The following is a 27,669-nucleotide window of genomic DNA, read 5'->3' as shown; positions in this document are numbered from 1 at the left end:
ACATTCAGTTTAAATGGAGCAAAATTTAGAAATGGGTTGAAAATATGTAGGACAAAAAAACTCCACTGTAATGCATGATACATTTAGCAACATTCAAGTAGATTGTCAAATCATTAAATTTCCTTTTTGATTAATGATGACTAAATATTAAACTGATGATATCAAAACGAATTATTAGGTCGGAAAGAAACATATTTTCAATTGCTTTGTATGTGTGGCACATATTGCAGAACAATAAAGTTGACTTGAATTACTGATAATCCACTCAGCAAGAGGAAACTACATCCATGTTGTTCAGATGAACAGGTTAATCATTGACCTGATTCCAGACAGTGTGTATAAAGCCCAGGATCCTCCCTGTTTGTCCGGTCACAGCTGAAGGAGAGGGCTGCCAGTTGTTCACCTAACATCACCGACACACAGCTGGAGAAGCAGCTCGACAACAAAATGAGAATTACACTAATTCCATTATTGCTGGCCCTGGCTGCTGCCTGTGTGCCTGCCCTCTGTGGCAACAAGGAGCAGCCTGTCCCCCAGCCTGAGGCCCCGGTTGGAACCCGCTCCCACTTTGCTGCTCTGGACGATGTGCGTCTTTTGGCGAACGGCCTCCTTCAGCTGGGTCAGAGCCTGCGGGAGTTTGTGCAGAAGACAAAGGGACAGATAAATGACATCCTCCAGAAGCTTAACATCTTTGACCATTCGTTTTACCAGCTCTCAGTGTTCGCCAGTCAAATTAAAGAGGAAGAAGAGGAGCTGAAGAAGACCACCGTGGTACTGAAGGCTAACAGTGAAGAGATCAAGGGCCTGTCTGTTGAGATTAGCTCCAAAGTGGACAGCATCCTGCAGGAGAAGAGTCGGTTACAGAACAAGGTGGATGGGATGGAGGAGAAGCTGCGCAGCCTGACACATGGCCTGGTGACGAGCGAACAAGTGGGAGAGATCAATAGTCTCAAGGTGAGTCACCTGTTTTTATTAAGCATGGTTTCTTGTTGCTGAGGTGAAAACAACCTATCAAAGATCATTAAGATACAACACTAAAACCTTGACCCATGAACCCCTTCTGGGTGGGATGGCAACTTTTCTTTGTGCAGCCTATTTTTTTTATTTTGCAGAAGAAGAAGTAAGAAAAACTTTTTTGAAGCCAACAAAAATATCTACTACTACTAATGATTGGAAATATATATGGAGAAGAGCTTTGAACAAAGTGTCAGGATATATATATATATTTGTTTAATGACACTATTATTAATAAGTAGCATGTATTTTCATCCTTAACTATGCTTTGTTTTGGACGCCCGGATAGCTCAGTTGGTAGAGTGGGCGCCCAAATATAGAGGTTTACTCCTCAACGCAGTGGGCCAGGGTTTGAATCTGACCTGCGGCCCTTTGCTGCATGTCAACCCCCTCCCCCCTTTCAGCTGTCCTGTCTAATAAAGGCCTAAAAATGCCCAAAAATAATCTTAAAATAAGAAAGAAAACTATGCTTTGTTTTGCATTTGTTCACCCAACGTATGACTGCTATAATACAGACGCTGAGTATTATGCACGATATTAACACTTAAATAACGCCATTCTTTAACAGTTCCCATGATTTCAACTTTCTTCCCTTATCAGGAGCTGATCCACAGCCAGGAGCGGAGCATTACGGAGCTGCTGAACGCTATGAGGGAGCAGAGTGACCAGCTCAACCACCAAAGGATTATGATCAAGACTCTGGAGGAAAAGGTAATGGACGGAGACGCACGTGATGTCAACCATATCACTCTACCGCATCAGAATAAGAATCAGAAAAAGGTTTATTGCCACAATAAGTACACTTATGTGGAAGATATTAAACATTAATATGAAATAAACAATAAATACAGAAAACAAATATATACTTAATAATATAACTGTTGCATAAGAAGGAGCTGTCCATGTTTTCATAATCTCAGCCAGGGCCTCAGTGATATAATAATACATTAGCATTTTCAAAATTCAAAATTTATATTGTTGCTATAAAATATCTCAAAAACTTTGGAAAAGTTCTACTTTTGCAGAATAACAACCTAAAGATTTTGATGTGTGGATTGCTATTTAATCCTCGGTATTTCTACATGGTCAGATTGAAGATTATGTCTGTAAACCAAAGTTTTACCAGAACTACTTTCCCCAGTTTACAGTCAACACATTGACCCAGGAGACCATTGAGAGGATGCCTGAAATCCTGAACAGCGAAGCACCAACCCTCACCCCTTATCTGACCTCAAGCTCTACCAGCACCACCGACATGATGAGTAAGATATATAATAAAAATGTTGAGACTGATATTCAGTATAGGTAGCTTTAATTTGTCATACACTATATCAGCAAGCCCAAAGGTTATGTATTAACTCTTACCTGCCTGGTACATTCACAGTTTCAGATCTTACTTAGCAATCAATTATTGTCTCCTGCACACATTATTTCTGCTAATGCAGCTGATATGGATTGTTGACTGTATGGTCTAAAGTGCACTTCCACTTCTCTCTGCTCCAGATTACTACTTTACAGCTAATCTTTATGCAGGGATTTTTAAAGAGTGACATTATTTTTGTGGTCATTTTTGAAATAGATCTGCCATCAGACTGCAGTGACCTGTTCAACAGAGGGGAAGGGGTCAGCGGCGTCTATGCCATCAGACCCACCGGAACAGAGCCCTTCATGGCCTTTTGTGACATGAGCATAAGTACTGTACTGTCCCACAAACATTTAACTTTACCACATCACTAGTTTTTATTTATTTATTAAAGATGACATTTTAATCGATGTTTAGTCTTTGTTAAGTCTATCTTTTATCTTACTTAAAGGTGTAATATTTTCCCATGAATTTCTAAAACATTTAAAGGCAATTTGAACCCAGTGCAGGAATGGCGGATTCCGCCACTAACAATGAAAACTTATACAAATAGAAATAATTACAGTATTTAAATTTATTAAATAGCAAATGTTGAAAAAAATGGTTACTATATCAGTATTAAACTAAGGGATTCAATTTTAAGGATTATAACTTTAAATTAAGTCATCAGTTTTTTTTCTATTTAATCCATTTTAGATCATGGAGCAACAGTCATTCAGCGAAGGAGGGATGGTTCAGTGAATTTTGATCAAATCTGGGACAAGTATGAAAATGGGTTTGGAGATTTTCAAGGTGAGAGATGCTATTCCCTTCTCGAGACTCTTAAGCGCAGTTACCCATTTGACATTGGAAAATTGATTCTCTACTGCCAAATTTTAAATTACTTGGCGTATATATTACGATTATAACATTTGCAATTGTATAACCTCTGTAAGCAAACGTATGCCTGCATCTCTGTATGTAAGTTGTTGTGCATCACTTATTTATCAAAGATGCTTATTAAATCATGTCAGCTCTGACCACTTAATGATGTCTTTCTAACAGGGGAGTTTTGGCTGGGTCTCAGGAAGATCCATGCTCTAGCCGCTCAGGGAAACTCTGTCCTTCACATCCAGCTAGAAGACTGGAAACAGGGCAGGCACTTCATAGAATACAGATTTTACCTTAGTGGTCTTGAGAGCAACTACACCATTCATCTCACGCATCTATCAGGAGATTTGGCGGACCCCATGAGCAACCACACAGGCATGATGTTCTCCACCAAGGACAGGGACAATGACAACCACCAGGACTCCAACTGTGCCCACAACTACACAGGTACAGCAGGTACACATGTAGTAGACATGTTTATATTCATGTGTTGCAAAGAGGGGGATTAATGAATACTTGTCATCCAATTTCATTTGCACAACATGTAATTTCTGTCATCTTCTAGGTGGATGGTGGTTCAACGCCTGTGGAGAGACCAATCTGAATGGGAGATATTTCCACATGAGACCTAAGGGGCGCTCAGAGAGAAGGAGAGGGATTCAATGGAGGCCGGGCCAAAAGGCTTCTTACTCCCTCAAGCTCACTCAGATCTCTGTACACCCTATGGCTTCCCCCAGCACCACCTCCTCCACTTCAGCCTCATCTGAGACAGGTGTCTTTCTGAGATCCAGCACCAGAATTCTCCAGTAAAATTTGCATTTAACAGTGGCCTCTTCAGGACAGACTTGGAAATGCTTCCTTTGGCCCAGCCATAGTTTAAGAAGGCTTACGCCTTCTACACACTGGATGTGTGGTGTTTCTGTTGTGTGTCAGTTGCGTTTTCTATGTCTTTACACACCAGAAACGTGTCTGACGCGGTGCTTCTGCTGCTAGCCTCGTCTGGACACATGTATGTTTCCCATTGATAAACTGCACTCAAGCATTAGTATACTTCATTTTAAACATAAATATATACTGATTTGATTACAGCCAAGACAACATCAGCAGTATTGATGGCAAAATAGGCTACAGAATATTTCGTTCTGTATTGACAGGTGCAACATTTGAAAATCGATAATTATTTATTATTATTATTTTAAATTACATTTAAATTTGCATTTATGTTAAAACCTAGAAACTTTCCAACATCAAAATGTAATTTATGAAATTAATTTGTGTCAAAATGACATATAAACATCTTTTTCTATTCTATTTTGCCTGGAAACGCTTCCAACACGCTTGCGTATCGTGTGAAAAATAGGCGCCGACCCTATTTTTAGCATGCACGCGTGTCACGCAGGCAGTCTGCAACTCTAACCTGTTAACATGGGAGCCGAAATAAAAACGGACACGCCACGCAGCTGACACGCTCACGCCACACATCCAGTGTGTAGCTGGCCTTAGGAACAGAGGTGTCAAGTTCCAGTACATGAAGTCACAGAGGACACTAAATAAGCTTTAAAATTCTGAGTGCTGTTGTGTGCTAAACTGAGAAAGCCAAAATGATATATTGCTGCCTAAAGCCAGGGTAATCTCTAATTGAATAGAACAATTGTATTGTGAAATCTGAAATACACTGAAATGCAGTTAGCATGCAATATATCTTACTATATCACTCACTGTATCTCAGAGGTCAAAGGTTATGGAGAAGAAATTAAAACATACAGCCATATGTGAGCAGTTTTTTTTATTGGGTCACAGTGACTCTCAGTATACAGCACTGGTTCCCAACATGGGGTGGGACCCCTTGAGTCACAAGATACATCTATTTTTAATTTTAGGTTAAAAAATGCACTTAAATAATTAATCCATTCTAATTGCTAAGAGCTCACAATAGTTGATGATTTGTCAACTAATGGTTTCAATTCACTTAAAGGGGCTGTACTTGATATTCTGAACAATAATGTAGCAGTAAACAACTATTTGCTATACTATAGAGATATGGTGGGGAAATGGCATCCTGAGCAGAGAATGAAGTCACACTCCCTCTATGTGTGTTGTAATCATAGACTGTAATGATAATGGACGTTACATCAGTGATGTCACCAATTGGATTGTAGACTGCTGTTTTGGCAGTTTGGCCTTCGCCATCTTGGTTTTTTGAAACCGGAGGTGACGATTTTTGGACAAGAGGGTGGAGCTGGAGAGGATGACTCACGCAGGCAAGCCAGTGTTGTTTATGGTTACAATGGCACTGCGCTAAGCCAAATGCTAAATAGGGAAAGTTGTCAATTTTCAACTAGCTAAAGCGAGTCATCCAGCAGACTTGTCCTGTTGGGTGAACACAAACCTTCGGGTACTGGCGCCATTTATCTGCATGTATGGCAGTACAGAAAATCGGCAGACTTTCCCTAAATTTACCAGTTAGCGCTAGCACTAGTTAGCTAGCCTTGCTTTGCAAGGTGCAACTGAATGCTGAACAAGACATAGACCAAAATGCTCCTATTACCTTCGATGAAGTGAATGTTTACAGTCTATGGTTGTAATCTAAACTTCTCTGTTGTTTGTTTTGATAGCTGGTCCATCTGTGAATGCATGTTAGTGCATTTGAGTGCCTTGTGCGTCGGTATCTGATGCCGAGGGAAGTGACAAAGCGAACTGACATCTGTAATGAGTAACAAGGCATCCTTAGTAAATAGGCTATTGCTTCATCTTCATAAGGCAACAAGAGTTGGAAACCACTGCTATAGATAACACTCATCTATACTTTACATACTCTATTTTTGATATATTTGCTATGTTTTATTAATTTAAATAAATAAAAGTGTGGATATCCGTACCTGAAAACATAATGAAAACCCTGATCAAACCTAACTGAACTCATAATGTCCTGTTTGTTATTAAAGACTGTAGAATGATTGCGGTCCTGACATTGGTCAGGCACAGCATGGTCTTGCTATGTCAACAGAGATTCGTAGTATTTGTAGAGTAATGCAATCCTTGAACTAAAAACACCAACTTTTTATGCCTAAGTCTAGTAAATGAATGACTAATGCATGTTCATGCTATTACTATGTACTATTGCACTGGTAGGTTGTGATGCCACACTCTTTTGTACTGTCTTGTTGAATCCCTAAATAAACTTAAGAGGGCAGTGTTGGTCTGTCTCATGCATATATCTCCCTCTCACTCTGATTTGATTGCGCTGCATGTATAATTAGATTTGACAAATTGTATTTGTTTTGTAAACAGACACTGTCTTAAAACCACATCACTCGCTATTCACACACTCAGCTTTAAGGAAGAGTAAATATCCCCTCCTAAAATAGTGTTAAGTACCTCTCTGCTAAGAGATTTCATCCTTACTCCTAGCAAAGCTGCAGCCGTTAACAGATGAACAAATAGCTCCCATATCACTTCAGTACTTCCACCCAGACACACACACACACACACACACACACACACACACACACACACACACACACACACACACACACACACACACACACACACACACACACACACACACACACTTCTTTGTGACTGGGCCTGCAGCCTTGACAGTGATCTCCTTGCACATGTGTGAAGCAGCGTTTTTAGTTACTCCCCCTACCTCTGCACACACATTAGTTTGAAAGGTTATTTTGGGCTTCAGAAGCCACTGTAACCCTGTGCTTCCAGTGAAATAGCAGGCGGAGTCTAGATTATACCCTTCCATTCTGCCCCTGTGTACGGTTCCCCATGTCAACTGACAGGGGGTTTCCCTTTATACAACAGGTTCTCTACTGGGCTCTCTACACTGTTGCATTAGATTGGATTCTCATTTTGTAATAATGGACAACAGTCCTCTGCAGGTGTTGACTGTCCCCACAGCTCCCTACCCCGACCAGAGACCCGGCACCAGCGGCCTGAAGAAAAAGGTCTATGTATTCCAGTCTAGGAGGAACTATCTGCACAACTTTATCCAGAGTATCTTCTCCTCTATTGACCTACGTGACCGCCAGGGATCAACAGTGGTGGTGGGGGGAGACGGTCGCTTTTTCAACCGAACAGCTATTGAGGTCATTGTGCAGATGGCAGCTGCCAACGGGGTCAGTGTCACTGTGTGTGTGCGCGTGCGTGCGTGCGTGCGTATGTGGGTTTGTTTTTGTGCAAGTTGGGAAGTGTGTGTTTGTGTGAGAACATATGTGTCACCTGTTATTGTTCCTTCGATGTACACTACCGGTCAAAAGTTTACTACATTAGACAATATCAGCAACCATTCATCCAATATTCCAAAGGCACATTCTGTTTACTAATCTGATATAATTTTAAAAGGCTAACTGAGAAAACATTGGAGAACTCTTTTGCAATTATGTAAACACATAATGTAAACTGAAAACTGCTGCCCCAAAAACAATGCAACTGATCTCAGCTGGTATTCTGTCTGTAATGGAGTGCAATGGAAATTTCTAAGTGACCCCAAACTTTTGACTGGTAGTGTACCAGCCTTATGTCTTATTAGTATTCCATTTGCAGCCTTTGACACATGGTGGTATTTAGAGGAAAATAATAATTAATCGAATTTTTTCCATATTGTAAAAAGTAAGTGCTATGTTGACTTTGCAGTAATATCTTTTTCATAATAGCGATTTGTTACAATTGTAATTTGCAGCGGCTTTTGATGCTATTCTCAATTTAAAACTTGATATAAATGGCCAGTATTTGTAAGTCATAATCAATGCAAGACAGTGAGAGAAGACAGTATAATGCAGTACAACAGTAGTACAATGTACAACTATGAGAAATGAAAGGATATCCTTGCTGTAACTGGAGCTCCTGCAGCTTCTGCAGCTCACAGCTTCTCTGGTGTCTCTAAAAAGAACCTGTTTTGTTTTCTACTCTCTTGCCAGCACCAGTAATGAGCTCTCCATGGCCCCAGAGTTTAAATTACATAACCTTTGAGATTCTGATGCTTTCTTCATAGGATGGTTAGATGGATAAAAATACACTTGCAAATAATATAACTTGCTCTTGATGTGCCATGATAACTGTCATCCATTAACTGAAAGTCTAGTCCCAATTACTTTGAGAAGGAAGCATGCACACACCAAACCTGATATTCAGTGTTAATCCCTCCCTTCACCCACTCAGATAAATTAGGATACACACTCATGCCAGCCAACTCACACACACACACACGCACCTGTGTGACATTTTCTCAGGTGGGTCGTATGATCATTGGACACCACGGGATAATGTCCACACCAGCCATCTCCTGTGTAATCAGGAAATACAAAGCCATCGGTGGCATCATCCTCACTGCCAGCCACAACCCTGGTGGACCTGATGGAGACTTTGGCATTAAGTTCAATACTGCAAATGGAGGTATGGTAACCTGAGAGGAGAAAGCATGCAGGTGCATCGGCCAAGTGAAAAATAGTGTTACGAGAGGCTGTATGAGGCCTCGTTTAGATATGTGGCACAGACACAGTACTGAGATAAAGTTTGAGACTTTTTCTGCATGGACAAAATAAATACCAATAAATATTCTAAACCAGTGGTTCCCAACCTTTTTTCCTTGGCGCCCCCCTACTTATGTCTAAGAAAAGCTGAGCAGCATGCTAGCAGCTACCAGCTGACCTGATGACAGCAAGGGTCACAGGTTAAGAGGTCCCGGAGGTTTGGCCTACTAAGTAGCCTGCCTACAATTTTAAGCGAGAACAAAAATATATAGTTTTCATACAGACTTTTGTATACATTATATATTCTAGTGTATTATCATAATTTGTTTAACATATGCAATTTTTTTTTTTTACCTCAACCTCAAACCAGATAAAGACTTGCGCACTCCCTGTGATCTTTGCCGCCCCCCTAAGGGGTGCCCGGACCCCAGGTTGGGAACCACTGTTCTAAACAACCTCAATATTATAACCGGTATCAGTGGCGGTAGCTGTGGTTCTATAATACACCAAATGTCAAATGTAATATTAGAGATTTTTTGCTGCATCCAGGCCCAGCCAAGGAGGCTGTCACAAACAAGATCTTTCAGCTCAGCAGGACCATTGAGGAGTTTGCCATCTGCCCCGGAATGCAAGTGGATCTGACAACCCTGGGCAAACAGATGTTTGATCTGGAGAACAAGTTCAAACCCTTCACAGGTGAAGTGCAGCTTTAGTCTGTCATCTATCACCTCAAATTAAGAGAAGATTTTGATAAATTCAAAGATTAAAAAATACGTGTTTGTTTCTTGTTTGTGGGTGTATCCAGTGGAAATTGTAGACTCTGTGGAATCCTATGCTAACTTGTTGAGGAACATCTTTGACTTTGCTGCTCTGAAGGAGATTCTATCTGGTGAAAACCACATCAAGATAAGACTAGATGCCATGCATGGAGGTGAGAGGATATTTACCAAGAGCATGTAATCTCATCAATAGATTCTCTGTTACTCTGAAAGCAAATGACAGAAAGATTATCATGTCAAAACATACACATTTAGCTCTAAAATATTTGTAAATATATTGGTTTGAATAATACAGTTACAAGTACGAGTAAAAGTACTCATAATGTAGAAAAAACACTTTAAATGTTATTATATTATTGGATTGTTATTACTAATGTTATAAAAATCCTTTTACTATTGTATATATAAATGTAGTGGGGTATAAAGTGTAACATTGACCTCTGAAATGTAATGTAATAAAAGTGTAAAGTAGCATAAAATGGGAATACTCAAGTAAAGTACTTCAAAAGTGTACTTAAATGCAGTACTTGAGTTAATGTATTTAGTTTCTTTCCACCACTGGCCACAGGGCAGAGTATTTAGATACATGGAGTCCAGCGACTTATCACTGAGTCATGGGTTCTCAGTAAAAAAAAAGTAAAAAGAAAAACTAAATGTTTGCTTAAGGTCAAATATTCTCACATGTCAAGTACACCAGCCATCAATCAGTACAGTACAGTACAGTTTGTCCTCTCAGTCACTACAACATATACACAACAATTGCATAATGTTTTTATGTATGTATTTTAACATATAAATATGTTTGTATACTGTTTTAATGATTTGTATATAAAAATTAAGAAATTGTTTTTCTAGGCTTCGATATAACTTTAGAGAGTTGGCATGGGGTTATAGGAACTGTTGACTTTAGGTTGATTCATAATGGTCAGGTTACTAAAGCTATTTAGTAACCTAAACACTGAAACTGAAACTAATTGGTGCCCACATCCCTCTCCCACACTCTAACAGAAAGACATGAGTCACCTGTTGTTATTTACAGGGTGTACATTTTGACAAGATACCACACCCCTATCCCTATAGCGCCGACTTTTTTTCCATTTCAATCACTCTCAAAACATAGATGCATTACTAATTAGCACCTTATACCTCATTTGTGGAGGTTTTGTTACCTTCGGACAAAGCTTGGCTAGCTGTTTCCTATCTTCATGCTAAGCTAAACTAACCGGCTGCTAGTAGTAGCTTCATATATACCGTTCAAATAAGGGGTATCCTTCTTCTCATATAACTCTTGACAAGAGAGCGAATAAGTGTATTTCCCAATATGTTTAATTGTTGCTTTAACTGGAGCAACACAAACTGAGTTTTTTTTTCATTGTTGCCTCTTTCTACTTCATACAACACTATATTTGACTTCAGTATTTCATCATTGTCTTTATACCAGTCTTCCCTCATCACTGTCTCTGTCACCTCTGTGTGCCTCCCAGTGGTAGGACCGTATGTGAGGAGAATCCTCTGTGAGGAGCTGGGCTGCCCTACCAATTCTGCCGTCAACTGTGTCCCATTGGAGGACTTTGGGGGCCAACACCCAGATCCTAACCTCACCTATGCTGCAGATCTGGTTGACAGTATGAAAGAAGGACAGTATGATTTTGGTGCAGCATTCGATGGTGATGGGGTGTGTGTTCTATTGCTTATCTATTTCTTTAGATCTTCTAAAATAAAATAAAACTTCTAACTTCTAACGTCTGTCTGTTTGTCTGTCTGTCGGCTTTCTAGGACCGTAACATGATCCTTGGTAAACACGGCTTCTTCGTCGCCCCACCTGACTCTGTGGCTGTGATTGCTGACAACATCTTCTGCATCCCATACTTCCAGCATACAGGGGTGAGAGGCTTCGCCCGCAGCATGCCCACAAGCGCAGCCTTAGACAGGTAAAAAATACAGCCTGGCTTTCACATCACTGCCAAAACCAGTGACAAAGGGATTTCCCTAGTTGAAGGCGTGTCAAACGTACAGTAATTTTAGTGCAAATAGATTTGAATAAGTCATAAAATCATTGCATTTAACAGTCAAATGTTGTTGTGTCAGTGGTTAACTGTTCTTTCTGAGAATACTATTTCATTCTCTTGTATTTCCTGCAGAGTAGCCAAGGCAACAAAAATAGAGTTATATGAAACTCCCACTGGGTGGAAGTTCTTTGGGAACCTGATGGATGCAGGCAGACTGTCTTTGTGTGGAGAGGAAAGCTTTGGTACAGGTACTTAATCTCTCCAGCATGTTATTAGATCCATAGATGCTCCATTTTAATTGAAATAATGTGTGAATTCTCGTAATTTCATTCCTCTTTCAGGTGGAGACCATATTCGTGAGAAGGATGGGCTTTGGGCCGTGCTGGCATGGCTGTCCATCCTGGCCACTAGAAGGCAGAGTGTGGAGGATATTCTAAAGGACCACTGGCTAAAATATGGAAGAAACTACTTCACCAGGTGAAATGTGACCCACCTCCGTTTTGTTTTCTGTCTGTATTCAGAGGTGTACTCCATCATCCATCAAAAGCTACCAAAAGCAACAGCAAAAGTTAAAAAAGAACAAGTGAGAATCATTGCTTGAATAATTTCTAAGTAGGAATGAGGTACATTATTTATCTGAAATAGATAAAAGGTGGGCTGATGATTAAGATACATGTTAGGAAGCTACATATAAGACATGACTGACATCTAGTGGTACATATATCCCATTACGTATTCTTTCTAGCCATGCACTGACTGAATTACAGTAAAATGTAAAATGATGATGCCAAGGAATTACCATCCAGTGCTTCCCTAAATGCTTAATCTACCTATGTTGACATCAGTACTCACTGTTACCACATCAGCTTCAGGCTCATATCTGTCTATTGAATAAAATAAAATAAAATAAAAAATACACAACCATTTAGTTGTCCATTGTACTTGCTGACTTACAGTGGTTACGAATAATCGTAAAAACCCTTCATTAGCAAATTTTGGACTGTTTACACCACCTAAATTATAAAATAATATCCTTACATAAAAATGTACAACAATAAAGCACTTATGTTATTAATAGCTGATTTTTTGTCCAGATATGACTATGAGAACGTAGACATAGATGCAGCCTGTGAGATGATGGAGGATTTGGAGATTCTGATCGCCGGAAAGTCCTTTGTGAAGCAGAGATTTGCTGTGGGGGACAAGATCTACCAAGTGGAAAAAGCAGACAACTTTGAGTACACAGATCCGGTAGACAGCACCATTTCCAGGAACCAGGTACACACTGAGCTGTATTCCTATAATGCTAAAGTTTTCATGTGTGATACTGGATGTAGCCGGTGGTCACAATAGGCATCGGAGCTACTCAGTTGTGCTTGCTAATTCTAAAAGCTTCACAAAGTCTGTACTGGGCTGTTTTCACTGCAGGGTCTGCGGATAATCTTCTCTGATGGTTCTCGAATCATCTACAGACTCAGTGGGACAGGTAGTGATGGGGCGACAGTTCGAATCTACATAGACAGCTATGAGAAGGAGCAAATCTTTGAAGACACGCAGGTAAAATATATATTCCGAAGATTTCAGGACTAATTTTGCAAAATAGTCCACAATACTGAAAAACAGAAAGTCTTGTAATTTGCATGAAAATATATTTTTGCACTATATGACGTGTTGATAGTGCTGTGTGGTTGAGAGCAACAGGACGGGCATAAACTCACATATAAGGCCCTAATGTTTTCATTATAATACTTAAGCGGGACATACAGTATAATAAAAAAACTCACTTTTAAAGTGCTTGTGCACATAAGTATCAGGAATGCCTACCAACCCACAAACTGTGAAATAAGACAAGTCATTTTTTGTGGGCTGCCTAGATCAGAAAACTATTCAGATTTGGATCCCCTTCCCATGTCACATGCAGGCTCATTAGAATATACCACCTGCTAGTATCTCCAGGGTGAATATAACGGTATATTCAAATAGACAGTATGAGAAAAAGAATGTGTTTTTTTAACATTAAAGCACGTAAACATGTTCTAGTATGAACCTGAAAATGAGCATGGTATGTCTCCTTTAATGTATCAACCATAAATATTAAGGAAAATATATCTGAATATCTGAATTTGAACATTCAAGAATAAAATATATCTAAGTTGCAATAGTTTTAAATAGTATGCCTGCTTATAGTTAAATATTAATAAGGAAATGCACCAGTGGCATCTGGAAGCCAGATGTTTCAGTCTCTGACCATATCATCCTTGTCTGGAACAGGTGATGCTGGCACCCCTGGCAACCATCGCTCTGAAGATTTCCCAGCTCCATCACAGGACGGGTCGAAGTGGCCCATCAGTCATCACATGATTCCTGACATATGTTGCTCCATCATTGCAATCAAGTAATCTCCCTTTTGTTTTTCTTTCCAGATTTTTGTACAAACTGAGCTTCAATTCCAATTGTAGCTGCACAACATGCAATAGTTTGCATTTTAGGCTAAAATATATTCAGTGATTTTATCTGTTCCACATTAAACTGCTTTTTATTTTTTGGGTCATGTGTGGCATGTGCGTCTTTTGCATAGCAGCAAACAGACTATGTGTTCTGGTCTTGTCAATGTTTTCAAACTATGTCAATTTCACTTTTGTTATCTGTAATTGTTCAAAATATAATTTAAACCATTTAGTCACTGGCAAAAAGCAGCAGGGTTCAGCAGTCCTAGTGATCAAAGCTCTGAAATTCTGTCATAACACTGCGTATTGTCACATTGTTCTGGCTGTGCACACTCGGGATGTCTGCTTCATGGTTGAAGTTAGCTTCAGGTTGATTAGGAAAATAATAAGAAAGTAACCGTTTTAACATTTCCTCATGCACCCAGTACTCATTCCCAAAGTAAAAAACTGGGTGTTTACTGTACTCCTTCATTCAGGATAATTAAAACTCATCAGCGAATAAAAATCTGAAATTGCAGTCGAGTGTCTGGTGCTGAAGGATGAGCAACAACGATATACCTGCTCGCTCGAGTGTAGACACAAACTTTCCATATCAGGAGTAACTGTTCTGAAATTACAACAAAGCAACATCAGAATATTGTGATCTTAGATGTAAACATGATTCCCTTTAATCCCATGTGGAGTTGGTTAGATATTTGTACCACTACTAAACCTTCTTTTCTGCAGGAAACATGTATAAGAGACTTATCCAGCTCTGGCGGCTACATAATATCCATCTGGACAGCAGCAGAATCAGTCTGCTAACATCTGGCCCACCTCTGTGATCACACATGCTCTTTGAAGTACTGTACCTTTCTCCTGGTTTCATCTGCATATTACATTGACGCTGAAGCCCAACAAGAGGGAGACACACTGAGTTTAGCTCTGGTTCCTTTGAGTTCATCTTATTGTGGTTTCTAGTTGCACTAAATAATGTTGTCCACCATTATCCCAGTGGAGTCTTTTAGCGGCGGGGGTGTGAGGCAGACGGACCGGGTTCGTGGGTTAGCCCAACGCTGTTGACGTGGTCAAAACAATTTTACTAAAAATAAACCTTATAACGTTACCGTGCGGTTTAGCAACCAAGCATTAGCATAAGCAACGTAGCACATTGTAGTAATCTATTCATATCATTCATATCATATCAAATCATTGTAGTGGATCTATATTTAAATATCACATCAATAAATTAGGTCTCTACTGTACTGTGTTGCAATGTGACATGTAATTAATGAAAAAATTATGCTGTATGGCAGAAAAGATTATATATTGCTGTTACTGAGTATAATTCTATGACATTGTATGATTTACAATTACTCTCCAACATAACATGTAGTGTTTTGGGGTGTTTCCCGTGTATTGCCGGAAGTTAGAGCAACTAGAGGGGTCAAAGGTTATATGACGTCATTGATAGGCTCCATGTCATTGATTATATGTATATAACATATATATAACATTGTTGGAAACATATTGGGATAATGTAAGTACACAACAGAAAAATATAATACATACCATAGGTATAGTCGTTTTTAGACATTTAATGCAGAAATATTACATATTATATCTTTAAGTAAAAATAGGAATACAACAGTGTGAAAATACTCCATTACAAGTAAAAGTCTTGCTTTCAAAGTACACAAGTATTATCAGCAAAATGCACTTAAGAGTGTCAAAAGTAAAAGTATTCATTATGAAGTAAATGACTGCTGTGAGTGTTGATATGTATTTTATGATTAGAATGTATTAGATTATATTATTAGATGATTATAACTGATGCATATGTGTAAGCACTAAACAACATGTTGTTGCTGGTCGAGCAGGAGCCTATTAGAACTGCTGAACACACTGTTGGGTAGTTTAATTTGTAACATATTTTATAAAAATAATTATGTTTAGTATGTAAAACGTTAATCAACAAAGTAACTAATAACTACACAGCGCAAGTAGTGGAGTAAAAAGTAGGCTATATTCCTAAGCACACAATGGAATACTAAAGTACTGTAGTACAGTAGCTTACCTCACAAATGTACCTATAGTAACAGGCAACATTACACCACAGATATCATGTGGATGTTAATCAAGCCCCCAGAAACAGCGCTGCGTGGTCTCGTGCTCCCATAATAACAACGCGCGTGCTCCTATTCACGAGGGATTGCAACAACCATGAGAGCGAACTTGATTTACAAGCAAGTTTGACTGATGTGCCCCATGGATGTATTATATTAAGATGTGCCCACAACAAGCGGCTAACGATGGGAGCACCTGATTGTGTTCAGGTGTGCATGTCCCGGCCAGAGGAGGAACACCGTAGGATGTGGGTGTGCATGGCTGCACGTTCAGTACACTGTTGGCAATGGTGCTTAAATGTCAGGCAGACTGCTAAGCTACTGTCGCTTTAAGACACCTGATGATGACAAAGAAGGAAAACCCCCATGGAGGAAGCAGGAAGTTCGTTTACCAAGAAGGAGAGCAAATAAACCTGAAATAAACAATACACAAAGCACAGAGCAAAAGTTTCACACCTTCATCGCAATGGCTGGCATTAAAGGTATTGTATTTTATGCGTGTATTAGTCATTCGACAGCTTAGTGTTACGTTCATTTAGTTACGCAGGCGTCAATGCTTCAAAAACTTTGTTAGCCTAATTTTCCACATTTTTGAAAACCTTTGCTGAATCATTTCGAAAGCTATCATCACAACACTGGCCAAAGGATATTACGATTTGTTACAAGCTTAACGCTATAATAATAGCTATAACGTTAGTTCCGTTACTAAGTCATCAAACCGTTGTAAGTTCCAAGTAATCGCTATTTTTCACAGTAAATTTATCTTAAATGTTGACTACAAACAAATTCCACAGCAAGTGTTAACGTTGCAGCTCAGCCTATTTCTGTTTTCTTTTTTGTTATTGTAGCTACGGACGGACACAAGTATCGCTGTCAGTGTAATTAAATGTAATGTACGGTTTCTCTTCTTTCAGCACTGGTTGGGTTGTCCTTCAGTGGTGCCATTGGACTAACATTTCTTCTTCTGGGCTGTGCACTGGAACAGTACGGGTAGGTTCTTTGTTAACTAATAAGTAGCCTGTTTATGTTATTGCATGACGTATACTCGACTTAACATGCAATATTGAGGCTTAAAGGGATAGTTTAGACATGTTTTTTTCCAGTGAAGAAGCAGTTAACATAAACAACACAACACTCAAAATACCCTTAAAGGTGTGCTCCAGCAATTGAGTATTGCACATCAATAAAGTTGAGGGACTTTTAAGAGGCAGATTTAAAAAGAATAGTATAAATGAATGCCACAGAGGTTTAGAAATGCAGTCACCTGTTTGGGTCAAGCTCCAGAAATGCTCATTCCTAAAATTCCCATACTGCAACTCAGGCTGGGTTTAGATGGAAACGATCTGAAGAGAAAACACAAGAGTGGCGTTGCGTTCTCACTTTTTATTCCGCGTTCAGACTAGCGTTTTGGGGGGGAAATGTGCGTGCATATGGTGACGCAAAAGTGTGTGAAATGTGATGTAGTATGAACACCACACAACACCACCAAGTCCGCGCGCCTGCGTAGAACCTTCCTTCTACTTCTCTACCTAGTAGCGCAAAGCGAACAAACAAAGGTGACAATTTTGTCTGGACAGACGAGGAGGTGGAGTTATTGCTCCAAACAATACACACACACACACACACACACTCGCACAGTGCGTTTTTACCCTTTAGACGGGAACGTGACGGTGGAGCATTTTTAAGATTTCCACTCTGGAGGGTGGTTTCACTTTTTTGTGTTTTTAAGCCCCAAAAACACTGTCGCCGTCTAAACGAAAGGCACATCTGATAAAATAGTTTGACTGATGTGCCCCACCCCCCAATAGTTTGTCGTTTTCACCCGCGAGCGTATTTGTGTAAACAGGGCCTCAACTTGGTATAATCTCGCTGTCCCAAAGACATACAAGTTTTTATATGAGCAAAGTAATACTTATTACAACAGGTAAACTGAGCTTCATTTGTTAAATCTGTGGAATTCCCTTTAAAAGTGTGTCATTCTTCTGTGTGTGTGGTTAAATATTTTTGAGTAGTTTGTTTGGGGATATTGTATTTTTGTTAAATCTGCACTTGTTAATTTTTATCTGACAAGCTGAAAACCATGCCATTGTATATCATAAAACGTGGATTGTTCTTTTAACTGTTCCGTGTCTGTTTCTGTAGGGTATACTGGCCGCTGTTTGTCCTGATTTTCTATATATTAAGCCCCATCCCAACCTTCATATCCAGACGCCTCAGTGATGACACTGACTCGTCCAGCAATGCATGCAGAGAGCTGGCCTACTTCTTAACAACTGGCATTGTGGTATCATCTTTTGGGCTTCCCATCGTGCTAGCCCGCACTAGCACAGTGAGTTCTCTCTATCCATTTTGAAACACAAGTTGATTTCCAAACGGTAAAAGCAGCCATTTCAAATGTTAGTATATTTCTCTTGCACTGTATCTTGAGAGATATCCACTGTTGAGCGTTATGAAAACCAATAGAAGACTATGAATTTCCTTTTAATCTGATTCAGTATGAATATTTTTCTTCTACAGATCCAGTGGGGTGCTTGCGGTCTGGTGATGACAGGAAACGCTGTCATCTTTCTCACTATCCTTGGCTTCTTTGTCGTGTTTGGAGGTGGGGACGACTTCAGCTGGGAGCAGTGGTAGAGTGCCGTCAGACAGTGGATAGACAGAAGGTCAGATGGACGGATGGATGGATGGATGGGTGGGTAGGTGGAGAGTTGAATGGATAGAGAGCAGACTGAGGCGCACGTGTCCTGCACTGAGGGGTGATGCTCATGTACAGTGTACGCTGCAAAATGTCAAAATGACTGGGTTTTCAGGTCGATTTTTATATTTAAGAGTATCTGGGTTGGAGACAACACTATGTGCCCTATTAATGTGCCTTATGTCTGGGACTAGAAAGACACTGATGCCTATCCAGCTAAACCCATGTATTTTTGCTTGCCTCGCTTTTATTTCAAACCCCAAATCACCCCGCTTATTGCTGCTGCCTGCAATTTCATTATGCTTCATATAATCAATATAAAGGAATCCTGAAGAGTGACTCTATTGTAATGTACACTGCAATGCTCACTGCATTATCTGTCCTCATTGTTCAAGGGGGAAGTAGCTATACTGAATTATGGCTTGCTTATTATGAGCACTGTTTGCTGTTTAAAGTGTGACGGCGGGGCATCTTGTCTTAATCCATGCTATCTGACAACTAGTTGAAGGATTCCTCATCAGGTAAAGATATATTTGTATGGAGATGATGTGTTTTTTGTTTTCATTTTGCTACAAGACTTTAAAGCCTTTTTTTTGTTGTTCTGGTGCAATTGTTTACAGTACATTCTCACCAAAGATCATTTTAGAGTGCAACATTGAGGCATATTTTTCACCGCTGAACTGTATTGATCTGTGCTATGCAGTAATATGATTGGAAGAAAGCGCTGTTTAGTGAAAATCATACATCTAAGTGTCTATGTTCAGTTATTGTGTGAACAGGCCAGATAAATCACCCATATCCATTTTATATTCCTGCAGACGAAAACGGAAATCCTACTACTGACAAGAGCATGATATTAATTTACGTATGCTATTTTGCCATGTTGAATGGCAAACTCATTCATAAGTGCCTGTCATCCACAGTGTGTATTTTGATTAATAGAAAAATCACTGTGATTTGGTTTTTGAGTCCTGTTTTTGTGTTTCATCATCAGGGGCCATTGGAATTTGTAATTGTAAATCAATATTACACCATGCTATATTTAATCATTGTCAGTAACTGACTATGAATGAGTGTCTGACGTTTGTATGATAAGCCTACTTCATAGAGAAAATTCTAGTTAGTGTCCTAATATAATTTTGGATTCCCTAATTTCTTAACTACTTTTGAAGGGAAAAATACTTTATGTCTCACAACTGACATGTTCAACAAGGAAAGCTTGTTCTTTTCTATTGTGACTCCCATACCCACACTAAAAAGCTCAAAGGTTATTTTATAAGCTCCTGACTGCATTTTGTTTTCTAACATTGATTAAATATAAAACTAAAATAAAAAAATAAAACTCTCTGTATAGTGAAACAAACCTGTCTTGCTGTTTACTGCTGGTAATGGGATGACAGAAGTGAATGGTACAGTGGTCTGTGAAGTGGATGGAGATTTGACTTAAGTAAAGCTCGTCTCTGGGCAACGGTGATGGGATGATGCATTCAGAGAGAGAGAGAGAGAAATACTCAACAAGCAGTGTGAAACACATCACTGTATTTTGCCTAACAGCCTATAATCTTCACTGAAAAACATCTGTCTGCCTCCCTGCCTTCTGTTTCGCTGCTTCCAAACACAAACATTATTATGCCAACACTGCCAGTTCTGAGAAAGCTGCATAATGAAAGACTGATTTAAAAAAAAATAAAAGCCAACATTATCTATTCAGAGTTAAATAGGATGTGATCAAAATCATTGAGTGGTTTCATTTTATTTTCTGTTCACGTCAGGAATGCACCGAAGCTGCCTCTACAATTTGCGTGTTAAGCCGAGCGCATTTCCTCCAAAAACACTCCACTCTGCAAATTAATATATTATTTCTATGAAAAACATCTGTGCTTCCCGCCTCCAGCGATTGCCTTTCACAAGGGGAAGACGCAGCATGTATGGACTAACAGGAAATAACATGGATCCCACAGAGAGGTTAGCGGCTGTATCAATGCTGCTGTGTGAGAAGCGCTTGTGAAGAAGATCTACAAAGGTGCATATGTATAATACATAATGTATTATACACTGCATGAAAATGCTTGGTTGTGGCGCAGTGGATATGACACATGCCTTTGGTGTGGGAGACCTGGGATCGATTCCCACTGTGATACATCAACCAATGTGTCCCGGAGCAAGACACTTAACCCTTAGTTGCTCCAGAGGCATGTGACCTCTGACATATATAGCAATTGTAAGTTGCTTTGGATAAAAGTGTCAGCTAAATGACATGTAATGTTTAAGAAATGAGTTGACATGTCAAAGATTAAAGGAAGAAAGGGGTGATACTTTTGCTCACAGAGGGTTTCTAAGCCAAGGTTACACTCCTGGGCCAATAAGTTGAGGTCCGTCACTCTATGCAAGTGAGAGACATTGAGAAGAAAAAAGATGATGGTATGGAGATGAAGAAAGAGCCCAGGGACACCCATTCATCTCTGTTCCAGGACAGCTGTTGCCTGGCAACAGTAAAAGCATCAAGATCATTCTCAAAGACTGCCTTGAACGTTCCACAGAGTAGCACGGTACAACTATGGGAATGTAAAACACAGAAGCATTGGCATGGCATTTACAATAATACTAAATTAAAACTTCTGATCATTTTGCTATCTTAGTTTTAATAAAAACATTTTTTTTTTAGAACTTCCTTCTGGAGTAGCCTACTGTATCAGTTTTCTTCCTGAAGAGCTACATGAGCTGCCTACACCAACTTAAATTTAACTTTGCCTCAAGTACTCAAAAGCAGACAGACGACGTGGATACATTTCATTACAGCAGCGGGCTAACTGCTAAAGGGGCAATCAACAAAAACACATCAAGGAGTCAATAAAAGACACATAGCCTGGGGACGGGCTATGTGAAGCAGACACATCCATACGGTGCTCTCATCTGGCCGGGAATCAAATGGACGCAGGGCAGGCAGTAGTGGGAAGAAAGGGAGGGCGGGGCGCACTGACATCCATTGGTAAACAGAAGGATTTGCGTCGTCTGTGTCACAGCCAATCGATGCGCTCTCGGGGTCGGGAAGGGGAACGAGCGCGAATGGCACAAATGGAACCTGATAAAAAGGGGCGCGTGCTTCAGAAGCGCGGCAGCGAAACAGGAGACCACGGGGGTACCACAACCGCATCGGCGCGTGGGACAGCGGATACACCACCGGTAAGACTACAGACTGCATTTAACCGTCCTGTGAGAAAGACAGTTTAAATGTTCCTCAATTCCTAGCGAAAAAAATATGCATATTTATTCATCTTTCTACAGGTTTAATCGACCTCATCGTGCATTGGGTTAACCTAACCCTATTTGCACATTATCCATCTTAAGTTAATTAAACTAAATTATAAAGGAATTCTTTGATTCAGATTTTTGCAAAAAAAAAAAAAAAAAAAATATATATATATATATATATATATATATGTTTCACGATGCGCAGGTGGCAGGTTTCCGTCATTTGAGCTGTACAGAAGCTATTTTCGAAGAAACATGAGTCAAAAATGTGCACTGAAAGGTTTGATTCAGTCATATCACGTAGGCTTCTTTTCTGTATGTAGGCTGTGCTCCTCATCTCTCTCAGGACTTGGTAGCCCATTGTGGGCATCTCTCTTCCTTTTGTAAACCGACGTGTTCAGTTTTGTCAGTGTGTGTCTAGTTTGAGGCACATTTCTGAACGAATAATAGGCTGCAATGGATACAGCCTACACACGTTTCGGGACACTTTCCATGAAGTATGATGATGATGATGATGATGATGATGATGATGATAATCAAACAAGGTAAAGTGATTCCCACTTCGTGTTTTCTCTTACTACAGAGGAAAAGATGTTATAGAGAAGCAAATTAGTTTGGAATCTATTTGAGTTTGGGACAATAAAGGTGTGGATGGTGGAAGAATAGTGAATATTAGTGTAAATGAAAAAAAACATTTACTGAAGGGACTACAGATGAAAATTAGCTTTTTTGCTAACTCTGGCACATCTACATTTTTAGTGTAAACAACAAATGTATGAATAAACAAATAAATAAAAAAAAATAATGAGAATGCCATTACACAGTCAAACACTGCAAATTTAGCAAGGAAGTCTGAGTTAAATGAGGTCAACCAAGACATCCAGAAAATAAATGGCACTAGTTAGGCCCTAGATTTCACCCTAGAGAGAAAAATCCACATCATATTTCTGTTTGGATTTAATGTGTCTTACTTATATCAATGTAGGGACTCAATAGTGACCTTTTTATAGTCTGTGTAACAGGCGAGACTGGGGATAATTGTAACAGTTTTGTATTCATCATCTCCGTGTTAGTGATTGTTTGTGCTGAACCTTTCAAACTTAGATTAAAGCTACCACCGTTTGTTAGCTACACATACACAACTAAAAGGGCACTTGGAGAGCGCTGACCTCTGCCAAGGCATGCCCTATCTCACACAATGCAGTGGGAATTTTTCCAGTTGGGAACGACACCACATGAATGCAGTACAAAAACCCAATCCCGCAATGTAAAGTTAAAAAAAATTGTGCATCCGCCCTGTGATTCGAAACAGCTTCAAAATGTAATGTTTTTCTTCCTTGGCCCATGCTACACCCTCTACACCAAGTGTCATGAAAACTGGACTCGTAGACAGACAAACCAACCAGCCAACCAACAAACAAACAGACAAACCAAACTGAAAACATATCTTCCTTGGCAGAGGTAATCGGTCATTTAGCATATACCACCGTACATTACCTGAGGTGGCACACAGTGTTCCATTGCTGCAACACTGTTCCAGTGACACAAAAGTAGTCATTGCTTGCTTTTACATAGATAAAATGTACACAAAACATGTGCATATGTGTAAGTGTTATTCAGGATGAAATAGCTGGGATTGGGATGTGTAGCTGATCATTAAGGTTTCATCTGTAAATTTACTATTAATAATGTATTGCAAGGTATTGTTGAAACAGCTGGGAGCAGAACATATTATAAATTCTTAACGTATTCTGTAAAACTGTGTTATTGAACAAACAATTTTTTTCATTCATCATTGGCATACGTGTTCAACATTCAAACCTTATTTCTTTTAGTTTATCTTCTTAATATGTTTCATGTATGTATGAGCTTGTGTGTGTAATATTCCAACTGTACTGGGCCTGAAGGTCTTTACAGTCTTAAGAATGGAGTTTTATTACGCTAACAGCATTTATTTAAATGTTTTATTTCAATTCCAAAACATAAGAATAAAAAAAAAAACATAACAGTAATTCAACCCTAGAGTATGATTTCTCTTTTATAAATCATTTTTGTGCTGTGAAAAGGTTGGCATCACACAAGCTCTTCTATTATGCCACAGTGACAGTAGTGGCATTTCACTTTTCTTTAATTACATTTTAGGAAAGAATTTCAGAGGTACACTTTCATTTACTGTAAGCTCAGTTCATAGCATTTCTGTATAGTGCCCTGGGCATGTGGTGGTTTAAACTCAACTGGCCACTGTCCTTTTATTCTCAGTCAGTGCTGAAACAACAGGGCACATACATCCAGCTTTGTGTCAAAAGGGCTCTGGCTACCAGACTGATGACTCACTTGACTGGCTGCTTGGTGGCTTTACTGGAGTTGTGGTTACCGTACTGCCTTTTCTGTTGCTGAACACTGATGTTCCGTTTCCAGCTGATGAATACATGCCGTGTCTGCGCTAGGCATTTAGGTTTGCAGACTGGGTGAGTGTTTGTCATAGTGGGAACTGTGATTAAAAACAAACAAACAGCTGGTTGTGAATACAGAAAGCAGTGTGTGTGTGTGTGTGTGTGTGTGTGAACTGTGATTGGATTAACGGTCATGTATTTAGGCCGCTTTTTGACCGCAGGAAATTTTCTCTGGAACTAGGAACCTAGTAGCCTGGCTCCGCACTCCTACGTACTTCCGCTCAATTTTAATTTTCCTTCAGTACTGGCGGTCCAATCAGCGAACAGAGGGAGTGGCTGAGAACGATGACGTTGAGGACATGCGCTAGAAAGATGCGAGCGAAGCCATTCGGTCCGTTGTGGCAACGCTGCCGAATATCCAGAAGTTAAAGCCAGAGCAAGATCAATATTTGCTGAGTTGTGTTGGTGGCCATGATGTTGTGGCCCTCCTCCCCACGAGATTCGGGAAAAGTTAGATTTTCCAGCTCGCAGTTAGTCAGTTAGTGGTGAAGGAGTTGGCTAAGGCTAACGCTAGCTATGCTAATGCTAAATATAAGCCGATAGTTGTTGTCGGTCTACCCTCTTGTTGCACATGCGCATGACATACGTCACGACCAAACGTTAGCGATTGGTTTTGGCAGATCCAGAGTGGCTCTGGGCAGATCCAATAGTTTTAAACTTCAACAGAGTACCTGCCTTCAAGGAAGTTAACACTTGTCAATGGAGAGTAGGGCTGGGCAATATATCGATATTATATCAATATCGTGATATGAGACTAGATATCGTCTTAGATTTTGGAGATCTTAATATCGTAAATGGCTTAAGTGTTGTCTTTTCCTGGTTTTAAGGGCTGCATTAAAGTAAAGTGATGTCATTTTCTGTGTTACCAGACTGTTCTAGCTCTTCTATTATTTTTACCTTTACCCACTTAGTCATTATATCCACATTACTGAAGATTATTTATCTTAAATCTCATTGTGAAGATATTTTTTATAAGCACCAATTGTCAACCTTATAATATCGGCACAATATTGACATCGAGATATTAGGACAAGAATATTGTGATATCTGATTTTCTCCATATCGCCCAGCCCTAATGGAGAGTGGCCAGACTCTCTGTACAAATGAAATGTACGAGAGTCTGGTAGGACCAGGCTAGGAACCTAGGAGAGGGAAGTACTTTCTGAAAGTACAGGAACCTTCGGGGTGGGGTTTGCAGGGATGACTGTCACTTATTGGTCAAACACACACACAGCCCGGCTGCTTCAACTCGCCTACAGCTTTATTCATAAAACAAGCAAGTACTCTCCTGTCGATTTATGACAATTTTAGGACGAGGGGAGAACATTTATCTTTGTTTAAAAAATTACAAATAAAGTTAGGCTTTGTTGTTGGCTTCCCCACAAGGAGCTGTGAATGAGAGAAATAAAACTTTATTTTCTGACAGCGGTTCAATCTAAAGGAAAATAAGTAACCATCAAACACTCAACAGATGATTAACTGTGGAGACAGACGCTTTTAGTTTCATTCTTCTCTGAATTTCATTCATACCTGTGCACCAATAAAGAAGGAAGTAGGCTACTCTAGTATCGATTTATGGCCCTCTTGTCAGAGGCAAACATGTTGCACCTTAGGTTGTGCTATTTTCAGGGGTGCTTGTTGCTGATCAATCACACAGTTTCTGCTGGCCTTAATATCGGCAGTGTTTTTGCTGTGATATGTGATCTGTTGAAATTTGTCATCCATACATTCTTTGTCTTTCAGGCTGACAATCTGCTGACGTGAATTTCCCGACCATCTTCTCACCACTTGCTCCCGGAGAAGAGCTTCAGCTGTGAGTACACTTTCATAGTGCTTGGGTGGGAATATTGTGGTCAGAGCCTTGTTGCTGACAAAGCAAGAAGAGATTAGTTTTCTATGTATCAGAGCTATTTGCTGAAAACATCACAGTAAGTCTAAAGTACAGTACATTGGTCAGTATTAAAGATAGGCCTAATCCTTTCTAGCACTTGACCACTTTCAGATTGCTTATACGATAAACGTGATTGTGAGCATGCCCTTGCAGCCCTAATATAGATATTGATATAGATACAAGTGGTTAACAGGAAGTGGTAGGTGTATGATGTGTGTGGGGTCTATCAGGGTTAAAGGTGCTGTAGGTAGGATTGTGAAGATGCAGGACTTAGCCAAAAAATTTGAACATCGACAACTTCTCAGTCCCTCCCCCCTTTCAGGTAAAGCCCAAAACGGTCTCCTAAGCCCCTCCCCCCAAAAGGGAGAATGAATACGTGTGCTTGAGCAGTGATTAATACGCAGTTAGACACCCCCACCCCCCCCTTGCCCTGATTGGTGCATCTGAACAGGGAGTTGTGGATTTTTGCAAATCGCACTACAGGCTGGAGGTGGTGCCAGAGGAGCCAGATTATTATTTTTTTTTTATTACCTGCTTCATGTAGTTCTACTCGAACATAGGGTCAGTTTCAGCAAATATGACAGAAAGGTAGTTTTATAAGTCTTACCTACTGCACCTTTAAAAGGCCCAACCAGTCGCTCCACAGCAGCACTGTAAAATATTACAGACCCATTTAGTTATGTTGACTTATTTCTTATTTTTAACTGAACGAGCTTATACAAGTTGTCGATTTTGAACTCAACTTTATGAGTTTTTGAAAGTTAAACTTGCATTTATTCATTGGGTTGACTATTTAAAAAATGTATGTGTTGATTGAACTTAAGTATGTAAATTAAGTTATCAACCAATTGCAGTCAGGACTGCAACTGGTTCATTGGCTGGCCAATTCCCATGATGCAAGGCGGTAAATAGAGTTTTGTTAAAATTTGTTGAAAAGTTTGCAGTTTGTTTGAAATACAAATGTAACTTTATGAATTCTGTTTATTAAACGTGTGTTTAGAATGTAGTGTTTTGTTGCCTGGTAATTGTCATTGTTGTGCTGGTTTACATTTGTAACCATGAGTTAAGTGACTGTTACGTTTGGTAAGAAGAGGTGGAGTATTACAGTGTTAGACGTTGAGCAGTAATAGGCTTTCTTCAGTCATTAATCTGCGGCGTGTCACTTCACTAGCGGCCATTTTATGTCAAGTGACACAAGATCAGCAGAGAGGCCGCTATTACACCCACAGTATCTGCTATAAATGTGGTTATGTTGTTTTAACTTGAAAGTGTGAGTTAAAATAAGGTATGTCTGTTATACTAGGCAAG

At 39.7% G+C, this 27,669-nt stretch overlaps 4 protein-coding genes across 7 annotated transcripts in view; all 4 read left to right on the top strand.

Moving 5' to 3' along the window:
• The first annotated feature begins 344 nt into the window (after positions 1 to 344).
• Positions 345 to 6,462, top strand: LOC120568914 (angiopoietin-related protein 3-like). 2 transcript variants are annotated; one of them, XM_039816666.1, is made up of 7 exons: positions 345 to 954; positions 1,615 to 1,725; positions 2,156 to 2,276; positions 2,594 to 2,707; positions 3,074 to 3,169; positions 3,422 to 3,703; positions 3,813 to 6,462. In XM_039816666.1, exons 1-7 carry the CDS (start codon positions 448 to 450, stop codon positions 4,055 to 4,057), a joined length of 1,476 nt encoding a protein of 491 aa, XP_039672600.1. In that variant the 5' UTR covers positions 345 to 447; the 3' UTR covers positions 4,058 to 6,462. The 2 variants fall into 2 exon arrangements, with proteins under 2 accessions (XP_039672600.1, XP_039672599.1); XM_039816665.1 differs by having other exon boundaries at positions 363 to 954; positions 3,422 to 3,694.
• A 530-nt stretch (positions 6,463 to 6,992) lies between these two features.
• Positions 6,993 to 14,069, top strand: LOC120567626 (phosphoglucomutase-1-like). Of its 3 annotated transcripts, none has more exons than XM_039814540.1 (11): positions 6,993 to 7,377; positions 8,491 to 8,653; positions 9,280 to 9,426; positions 9,536 to 9,661; positions 10,994 to 11,184; positions 11,286 to 11,440; positions 11,651 to 11,766; positions 11,860 to 11,995; positions 12,613 to 12,796; positions 12,947 to 13,075; positions 13,790 to 14,069. In XM_039814540.1, the coding sequence occupies exons 1-11, from the start codon at positions 7,120 to 7,122 to the stop codon at positions 13,877 to 13,879; spliced, it is 1,695 nt and encodes a 564-aa protein (XP_039670474.1). In that variant the 5' UTR covers positions 6,993 to 7,119; the 3' UTR covers positions 13,880 to 14,069. The 3 variants fall into 3 exon arrangements, with proteins under 3 accessions (XP_039670474.1, XP_039670475.1, XP_039670476.1); XM_039814541.1 differs by having other exon boundaries at positions 7,278 to 7,377; positions 8,179 to 8,653; XM_039814542.1 differs by lacking the exon at positions 8,491 to 8,653 and having other exon boundaries at positions 7,296 to 7,377.
• Positions 14,070 to 16,353: 2,284 nt separating this feature from the next.
• On the top strand, positions 16,354 to 19,721 carry LOC120568976 (leptin receptor gene-related protein). Its single transcript, XM_039816753.1, has 4 exons — positions 16,354 to 16,552; positions 16,985 to 17,060; positions 18,213 to 18,399; positions 18,588 to 19,721. The coding sequence occupies exons 1-4, from the start codon at positions 16,369 to 16,371 to the stop codon at positions 18,702 to 18,704; spliced, it is 564 nt and encodes a 187-aa protein (XP_039672687.1). The 5' UTR covers positions 16,354 to 16,368; the 3' UTR covers positions 18,705 to 19,721.
• Positions 19,722 to 21,850: 2,129 nt separating this feature from the next.
• Positions 21,851 to 27,669, top strand: part of LOC120568103 (cAMP-specific 3',5'-cyclic phosphodiesterase 4B-like) — a 59,084-nt gene continuing 53,265 nt past the window's right edge. The window contains exons 1-2 of the mRNA XM_039815341.1: positions 21,851 to 21,948; positions 26,214 to 26,283. The gene's annotated coding sequence lies outside the window, so the exon portion shown is untranslated. The remainder of the gene's footprint in view (positions 21,949 to 26,213; positions 26,284 to 27,669) is intronic.

Source organism: Perca fluviatilis, chromosome 11 (assembly GCF_010015445.1).
Source record: "Perca fluviatilis chromosome 11, GENO_Pfluv_1.0, whole genome shotgun sequence".
NCBI lineage: Eukaryota > Metazoa > Chordata > Actinopteri > Perciformes > Percidae > Perca > Perca fluviatilis.
Note: the sequence above shows the minus strand (reverse complement) of the source record. Positions and strands in the feature narration are given on the sequence as shown.

Coding starts and splice junctions, on each gene's coding strand:
- LOC120568976 (XM_039816753.1), top strand. CDS start 16,369: ATGTCAGGCAGACTGCTAAGCTACTGTCGCTTTAAGACACCTGATGAT. Junction 17,061..18,212: donor TGTGCACTGGAACAGTACGG/GTAGGTTCTTTG, acceptor CTGTTTCTGTAG/GGTATACTGGCCGCTGTTTG. Junction 18,400..18,587: donor TGCTAGCCCGCACTAGCACA/GTGAGTTCTCTC, acceptor TTTCTTCTACAG/ATCCAGTGGGGTGCTTGCGG.
- LOC120567626 (XM_039814540.1), top strand. CDS start 7,120: ATGGACAACAGTCCTCTGCAGGTGTTGACTGTCCCCACAGCTCCCTAC. Junction 7,378..8,490: donor AGATGGCAGCTGCCAACGGG/GTCAGTGTCACT, acceptor ACATTTTCTCAG/GTGGGTCGTATGATCATTGG. Junction 11,767..11,859: donor AGAGGAAAGCTTTGGTACAG/GTACTTAATCTC, acceptor TTCCTCTTTCAG/GTGGAGACCATATTCGTGAG.
- LOC120568914 (XM_039816666.1), top strand. CDS start 448: ATGAGAATTACACTAATTCCATTATTGCTGGCCCTGGCTGCTGCCTGT. Junction 2,708..3,073: donor CTTTTGTGACATGAGCATAA/GTACTGTACTGT, acceptor AATCCATTTTAG/ATCATGGAGCAACAGTCATT. Junction 3,170..3,421: donor TGGGTTTGGAGATTTTCAAG/GTGAGAGATGCT, acceptor TCTTTCTAACAG/GGGAGTTTTGGCTGGGTCTC.